Genomic DNA, 8,933 nt, shown 5'->3' on the forward strand with positions numbered 1-8,933 from the left:
AAGTCCATCAGCTTCCCAATCTTAAAGAATTTTACTCTATTAAAACATCCATATCATATATGATAGTATACCTGAAAGATTTCACACAGGGATGTAATTTGCACTCTATTTGAAATTATGATCCATAATAGTGTGCAAAGCTTAGTCTGTTTTTTTTATAAAGACAGTATTTCCAAGAAGTCTAAATAAATGCTCAAACTATTTATAGTGCTTATCAAATTGCAATAGATCATGCTAGACCAAATGTTCCAACTCCTTCTTCTTCTAGTTCTCAATCATCTAAAAGAACTGCGGGAGTAGAGCACTTACTGCTTGGGCCGGGTTCAGGGGTTCTCAAGGTTCTAGTACTAGTGATTGCTCACAACTAAATGAGCTTGAAGTTTATTTGTAACATGGAATTGAGGAAGTGAATCCCGACGGCTCCTTTAATATTTTGGAATGGTGGAAGGACAAAGAAAAATACTTTCCGATTCTTTCAAGGATGGCCCGAGTCATTTTAACTATTCAAGCTTCAACAGTGGCATCGAAGAGCGCTTTCAGTCAAGCAAGACTACAACACGGTGATTATAGAGCGTCTATGAGGGAGAGCTTGGAAAAATCAGTACTTTTCAGAGATTGGATCCGTTCGGAACGAAGAAATTTTGGACTTGCTGAATCACAACCGGAGGTAGACGAAGCTTACGAAGAAATGCTAGCTGAACTTGCGGAGGATGCAGCTTCGCCCGGAAGCGGTGATGAACAAGCTTCTTTTCCTCCACCACCAACGGAAATTCCTCCGAACCTTGAAGGATTTATGAAATTTGTAAGAGATACCATGTAAAATTAATATGTAACTTGTATTTTGGAACATCTTTATTAGTTTCTTTTCTTCTCAATGGTGGTATTAGCACCTTGTTGTGCTCATTCCATGGGGGGAGGAAGACTAAGAAAGATATTGCCTTGTTTTGTTAATGCTGTAATAAGATTATAACGCATTGCTTTGAATATCTCTTTACAATATTTTGTGTTTAAATTTGAATTAAAATTTAGGTCACAATTCTATAATATAATTTTACAAGGGACTGCCTTAGATAATAATTTTTTATAAAAAAACTGAAATTAACCGTTGGGCCCACATAGGCCCGAGACTGGCCCACTTAGCCCGGGACCATTAGTTCGTGGTCCTGCTCCCGGGCCGTTTCCGACCAAAAAGCCCACGAAGCCCGGGACCACTTAGGACCGGCCCACGAAGCCCGGGTCCACTTAGGACCGGTCCACGAGGCCCGTTTAGGCCCGGCCCATATTACACCCCTATAACACAATCAGAACTACCTAGATTTGCACAAGAATATGCAGAAGCGTAGCATGAGTACACTAGAACGGTACTTAGTAAGTATCAAGCCTAACTTCGATAGAGTAGTGACGAGGCCAGGTCAAGACACATACTAGATATAAAATCTTATGAAAGATATAACATAAAGCAAACAATAGAAAGAACATCAATATAAGACTAACAACAAAAAGATTATTAATTTACAACCAATACAGAAAATAATAGAAACTCATGTGGCAGCAAGAAGTAGACGGATAATAGAACAACAACATAATCAAAACACCGATGAGATATGAATGAACTCAATAAGGAAAACAGATAACAACTCAATTATTCAAATCATTCCTAATGCATGGACTTGCAACAAGAATTGCCTTGAGGCACCACTCCTCCTAATCATAAATCATGAGCTACAATTTTCAGATCTTACACGTATGGCACCTCGCGCCCACAACAGCAATCACCTTCGCACGGCAAAGTCCACGTGCTACCATGTACACCATATCCTTATCAATATCAATTAAGATGGTCAAGGGATATATTTAAACACAATAAAGAATAAAAACATTCTTGAATAAAGTAAGGCGTCAAATTAGATAATAAGTTTATTTTAAAATTCAATTAAGTAAAATAAGGACAGGTACAAATAGAGTATCAGATGGATTTAGTTTAGAAATTAATAAGATAAAGTAAAAGTATCATATTTAAAAAAAGAACATCACGTAAGTTAACGAATAAAATATAGAATTTGTTAAAAATAAAATGTGATAACAAATTTAAGTAAAATAAACATCAATAGGGTAATGAGTAAAATTTGAGAATTCAATTAAAGTAACAATGTGATAAGCATTTAAAATAGTAAAGCACCGAGTGAGATAACGAGTTCTATCTTCACAGACACATAGAAAAAAACATGTTAATAATCCTTTTATTTAAAATCGTTATGTTACCAACAACTCAATAGAATATGAGATAATGACCCTATGCAAGTAAATTCACCTTGACATTCAATTTACCAAGTAATGACGAAGGCACATATTGGCACATTAAAGTGACACAACAAATCATGTTGAATGCATGACTCGCACAAGAAGTCACTATCGTCTTAATACTAGATTAACAACGGTCAACCAAATATGATCAAAATACAAGTGAAATAATTTAAGAAAAAACAATAACTGTTCAACTGGTAAACCGTTCCAACATAGAATGTACCATGAAAATCATAATATAGGATAACTTTACTATCATAAAAATTACAATATATCAATCCGTTGCGGCGTGCAACCCGATCTCATACAATAATAATAATATCCATTGCAGCGTGCAACTCGATCCCACCTATATCATATCATCCGCCCTTATCGCTCCATATCATATTTTTTCATATCATTTCAATACTGTTAAAACGTGCAACCTGATCCCCAAACAATAGGCAATACACAAAGAACTACAACCAACCACGGTGTATCACAAAATTAAACGCAATAACGAAGCTACACAAAGAAGTCACAAACGGATGAAAAAGTTACACAATAACTCACAAAATCAAATAGCAAGTAATGACAATTCATAAATAAAGACATGATTACTAAGAATCAATTAACAACTAAGGCATGTAACAGGTAGGGCATGAATTCGACAAGTAATTGCAATTAACAAATAAAGTATATAAGAGAGAACTTGACAATAAAAGATAGAACATGTACTAACTTCAAATAAAGCACGTAAGAGCAAGCCTAACAACAAAAGATATAACACGAAATTATAACTTCAATTAAATACATGAAAGAAGCCTAATAGTTTAAACTGGTCAAATAACACATATAAGCCCGTGTACACACTTGTCAACTCGTGTACACGTCTTCCACTTAATTCAAATAGTGTCATCAACCCAAAACCTAAGGGTTAGTTTTCCCCACGCAAAGTTAGGCAAGATACTTACCTCAGTTAGGCCAAATCAATACTCAAAATAGTTTTTCCTTCAAAATTCACCTCTGTTCTGCTCAAATATAGCCAAAACAACTTAATAATATCAATCAATGCAAGAGAAATCAATTCCAATTAATAAAGCTATGATCTTTATGCAATTTTCAAAAAGTCAATAAAAGTCAACCCCGGGCTCGCCTGGTCAAAATCCGGTTCCAAGGGTAGGTCTTGATTACCTATAACCCCACGAGTCCACATATGTATTTTGTTTTTAAATTCAAATCCAAATCGACACTCAAAACTCAAATCTTCACTTTTCAAAACTTTGACAAAAATCCCCGATTTCCCTCTTTGATTCTCATAAATTTGATGTTAAATATAATATAATCATGAAATATAGTTGAAAATTGATTAGAGTCACTTACCCAATGTTTGTAGATGAAAATTCCTCTACAGAATTGCTTCTCACCGAGTCTAAGGTTCAAAATATGATAAAATGAAACTAAGTCTCGAAATACTCAACTATAAACAAGATGCAGATGTCGCATTTGCGACATGTTGCGAACCCTCGCAAAAGCGAAGAAGCCTTCACAAAAGAAAAGCTTGAACAGTGGTGAACCCTTCGCAAAAGCGAATACTAGTCTTTTTGCAAAAGCGACCAGTTGGCCGCAAAAGTGACTCTTCCCCAGCCTAGGCCTTTATCGCAAATGTGATCTAGAGTTGTGAACTCTGCTGGCTTGAGTCAACATTGCAAAAGTGATGATTTCCTCGCAAAAGAGAGATCACTCCCGTGCAGCCCAACAACGCAAATGCAATGAAAACCTCAAAAAAGCGAGAACAGAGCACCAGTAACAACTGAACCTAAGGGTGGGCCTATTTCGATCAGAACCGAAGAAACCGACCGAACCGAAAATATTTTTATTTCGGTTTCAGTTATTCGGTTATTTCGCTCGGTTTTAATTTAAAATTTTAAAATTTCAGTTTTTCGGTTCGATTTTCGGTTATTAATTTATTTGGTTTGGTTAACCGAAAAACTGAATTATTAGCATATAGATTCTTTAAGTTATATATAGGCTAAGACCATAGGTAATAAATTAATACTATTAGGCCTAATCCATCGACCAAACCCAAATAAGTAAGTTCATCAGCTTCCCAATCTTAAAGAATTTCACTCTATTAAAACATCCATAGCATATATGATAGTATACCTGGAAGATTTCACACAGAGATGTAATTTGCACTCTGTTTGAATTTTATGATCCATAATAGTGTGCAAAGCTTAGTCTATGAAGATTTCACACAGAGATGTAATTTGCACTCTGTTTGAATTTTATGATCCATAATAGTGTGCAAAGCTTAGTCTACTTTTTTTATAAACACAGTATTTTCAAGAAGTCTGAAGTTTTTGAAAAAATACAATAAATTCGCTAGTCCTATATTACATAGAAGGAGCCCAATAAAATAATTGTTCGAACCGAAAATTGATTTGAAATAAACCGAACCGAAATTAGAAAATCGAACTTATTTCAGTTCGGTTTCGGTTTCGGTTACTACTTTTACAAAATCGAAAATCAAATAACCCTACCGAATTTCTTCAAACCGAACCGAACCGACGGAACACCCACCCCTACTGAACCTTCTACAACCTCCGCGGAACGCATCTAAAACTCATCCGAGCCCTCGGGCCTCCACACCAAAAATCAACACAAGTCTAAAAATATCATACAAACTCGCTCACGCGATCAGAACACCAAAATAACATCTGAAACCATGAGTCGGACACCAAAACACATGAAAATTACAATGAACTTCAAGAACTTCAAGAATTGCCACCAATTGTCCGAACCATATCAAACCAACTCCAAATGACACCAAATTTTACAGAAAAGATTCAAATAGCGAAGAGGACCTATTTCAAGTCCCAAAATCAAAATTCGAATCGGATAGCCATAAAGTCAAACCATAGTCAAACTTAGGAAAAGTCTAAACATTTAAACTTTCGGCAAATGGTGCTGAAACCTTCTAGAAACATCTAAATGCAAATCCGCGCATACGTCGTAGTCCAAAATCACCATCCGGACCTATCGGAACCATCAGAACTCCGTTCCGAGGTCAAATACACAAAAGTCAAACTCAATCCATTCTTCCAACTTAAAGCTTCTAAAATGAGAATCATTCATCCAAATCAATCCCGTACCACTCAAAAATCAAAACCAACGATACGCACAAATCATAATACACCATGTGAAGCTATTCGCGACCTCAAACCACCGAATTGAATGCAAATGCTCAAAACGACCGGTCGGATTGTTATAGTGACCAATTTCTTTGAGTCGGCTTATTTACCGTTCAACTGGATTCGCCCTATTTATTTATTTATTTATTTTCTCAAATGTATATTTAAGTGATGGTTTATCATTATCAAAACTAAGAGTAGTCTAGGTCGAGATAAATGGAAGAGCCGGTTAGGGATAGAGATGAGTATGGCATTAAAATTGAAGAATTGTGTAAGAGTACTAATAAGTTTTGTTAGGGTGCATTTATTTAATCGAGTGAAATTAGACTAGTAGTCTTTCTCAATGTGAGAGCTGGGAACTGTAATTCTTCGCTCGATCAATGCGCGCCTTCGAGGTATATAGCTGTTGTTCAATGGCTGGCCAAGTTGAATCATGAATGTTCATATAAATTTCTTTGTCGTTTTTGTATGTTGGCCCTCTATTTACTAGGTGTATCTGTGTTGTCTTAGCTCAATTAGAGCCAGGAACGCCTTTCTCTATTAGAAATACAATTTTTAGTCCTTAAAACTTTAATCTGTTTTTTCGCTCTTTATTCTCTCTCCTTTCATCTATAGTTGATGGGGAAGCATAATTGCCTCTTTATTCAGAGCGACATTTATCATTTATGTAATAACAATGATCTTGTGGTTGTGGAGGCTGTATGAAGTTTACTAGTCCATATATCAACAAAACTATATACAGTCATTTTTACTTTAAGAATATGTGGTACTTGACCTCCACGAATCACATTTCTTAGCATAAAAATTTATAAGTTTACACTATTTCTTAGCATTGCCTTTTTTTACTTTTATTTTTCCAAATTTTTGTCCACTTACAAGTTACAATACATTGGATCGCTGAAGCCACAAAAGAAAATGAAAACTCAAAACCCCTAAAAACCCAATCAACTCACAAGCATATTCCTTAATTACGTGCATGGATATTAACTTTACATAGCTTTCTTTCATTTACATATCATTCTTTTTTCCTTCTTCGTTCAAGCTGCTGCTATAGTTTCGCTCTTGCTGGAAGTTTCAGAGTTGGCAGAAGGAAGTTCTGAGTGATTGTGATGGTTTTCTGTCTTGTTTGAGTTACGCTTATAATTGGATTTCTCTTTTCTTTCGTCTTGCTTCATTTGTTGTTCCCTACACTCCATACTACAAAATGCGGTATCACCCCTGTACCCATACAGCAAAAATAAATGAATAAATTAAACCATATAAATATATTATTGCTGAGATCTTTCTTTATAACAATAATTGGCCAGACCAACAAAAATATAAAAATAAGAAAAGAATTCCTTGATTAATGTTCATAATGCAATAAAGTAATACACCAATAATGTAACAAGCCTTTTAAGAACTAAAGTTATTATTTTCTTTTTTCTTTAATCATAGTTACATATTTTCTGTTCCTTGAGTCGAGGGTCTATTGGAAACAGCCTCTCTATCTTTGTAAGGTTGGGATAAGGTGTGCGTACACACTACCCTCCCCAGACTCTATTTATGGGAATACATTGGGTTTGTTGTTGTTGTTGTTGTTTATAGTTACATATTTATTTTTCTATGTTATTCAAATACCCATATCTTGTCTGTTGATATTCAGTGTACTGATTCTGGTTTCTTTCCCATACAATTTTGAGGAAGGTCTCAGTTTATGTTCTATCAAGAGGTAGAGTTTAACATTTCCAATATATATATATATATATATATATACTTTTCAAATATATGTTTACTGTAGGAGAAATATAGAAGTTTTCCATGAAAGTTGTTATTCAGGCCCAATATGCAAGTTGAAAACATATCTCTTAGAGAATTAGTTTGGGCAAAGGTCAGTTTTAGCACGTGGCAGAAACTATTTACAATTGATAATCGAAAATGCGTATAAAATTTGGATAATTTTTGTATCTAATATACAGAAATGTGTATATATACAAAAAATATACATTTTCTTGACTATTATTTTGAAAGCGACTATACAATGTCACTTTCCCAAATAATTTCTTCAGTCATTTTTCTTTTGTTTTGTTAGCTTTTTTTTTCGGTAAGATAAGTGCTAAAAAGAAAATCAATAGGAAGATGAGGTTTTTCGCTATAAGATCCAGTTATGTTTTTCGACCTATTACTCATTCCTCTTCGACTCCACAAGTATTTCAGTCTTTTAAATAATCATATAAATCTTTTAATATGTCATCAATTTTACAAAAACTTTTTAAAATTTCTGATTTAAAACATATCATGATATTTAACAGAAATTTTAAAATAAATTATTTTTAAATATTTAAATATATTTTTATAGCAACATCCCTATATAATAGTTATTCCCTATAAAAGTCAAGTTTTTCTCGGAATTGATTTTTATATTGTGTTAATGGAGTATGTCTTATGTAAAAGCACTTTACTATAGCAATTAAAAAATATCGGAACACACGAAGATGTTATAGAGAGGTTTGACTGTATGTCACATTTTTAAACTAAACTAAAAAAACTGTATCACATAAAATTGGACGGAAGTCGTATTATACGAAAATCACATCTTTTTTTAGTGTTTGTTTTCTGTCTCATTTATTTGTAAAAAGTTGTACCTGTACATGTAGATGTCTCGTCCGGGAGCCAACCGGCGGTTACAAAGACCACAAGTTCTCAAGAAATTAGCCGTCTCAGTTTGAAAACCTTCGCCTGAAATTCTCCTTTGGTATCTCGGCGACACCATCGCCGCCATACCACTTGTAGTAGTACTGCTCATCATTACTTGCTTCTCTGATGAACCCTTAAACTGATCATGATCAACCATAACTTTAGGCCTATAATCAGACGGCTCTTGTTCACTTCCAGTCCCTGTCCCTATATCAACGGTGATCCCTGTCATGCTCGTTGTCCTCCTCATCGGTGGACGTCCTCTTTTACCCAACATCATCTTCTTCTTCTTCTTAAAAGAAATTAGTTCTTGTAAATAAAATTAAGAATTAATAATATCACCCCTTCATTTTGCTCTTCTTTTTAAATGTTCTTTTCTGGGTGTTAGTGTTTTCAGAGATAGAAGAGTGAATTATGGGAGAGATTTTGAAGAAGAAATAGAATGAGGGGGTGGAGAGAGAAATGGGATGGGAAGAAATAGAAAGTGAATCTGAGCCGTCTGATTCTTTCTCTTTTTTTTTTCCTTATAGATTCTTTCATTCGCCTTCCACGTCAAGCATTTTGAAGTCTCGTATAAGTCACAATGGGGAGATTTTTTAATTTAAACCACAGTTTCACTTTTCTTTTGTTTAGTTTATGATATTATTTGAAAAAGAAGCACAATAATTCTAAAGGCTTCTTTTATGTTCGTAAGGATAATAAGAGAAGAAACTCCGTTAGTTGCAGAAGCAGAATTTTTCATAAAGGAAATTCAAAAAAATAAATACTGGGAAGAAGTTA

The 8,933-nt window shown here is 34.4% G+C and overlaps 1 protein-coding gene across 1 annotated transcript; it reads right to left on the reverse strand.

Annotated features, from left to right (window-relative positions):
* Window positions 1-6,273: 6,273 nt before the first annotated feature.
* LOC109242732 lies at window positions 6,274-8,675 on the reverse strand. Its single transcript, XM_019409582.1, has 2 exons — window positions 8,102-8,675; window positions 6,274-6,695 (listed from the first exon to the last, which is right to left on the reverse strand). Exons 1-2 carry the CDS (start codon window positions 8,431-8,433, stop codon window positions 6,515-6,517), a joined length of 513 nt encoding a protein of 170 aa, XP_019265127.1. The 5' UTR covers window positions 8,434-8,675; the 3' UTR covers window positions 6,274-6,514.
* Window positions 8,676-8,933: the final 258 nt, after the last annotated feature.

The sequence above is a fragment of the Nicotiana attenuata genome, unplaced genomic scaffold, assembly GCF_001879085.1.
Source record: "Nicotiana attenuata strain UT unplaced genomic scaffold, NIATTr2, whole genome shotgun sequence".
NCBI classification, from domain to species: Eukaryota; Viridiplantae; Streptophyta; class Magnoliopsida; order Solanales; family Solanaceae; genus Nicotiana; species Nicotiana attenuata.

Bases quoted from the DNA above. Each gene is read 5' to 3' on its own strand.
- LOC109242732 (XM_019409582.1), bottom strand. From the start codon at position 8,433: ATGATGTTGGGTAAAAGAGGACGTCCACCGATGAGGAGGACAACGAGC. The intron at 6,696-8,101 runs GTACAACTTTTT...GTATGGGTACAG, and splicing joins CGAGACATCTACATGTACAG to GGGTGATACCGCATTTTGTA.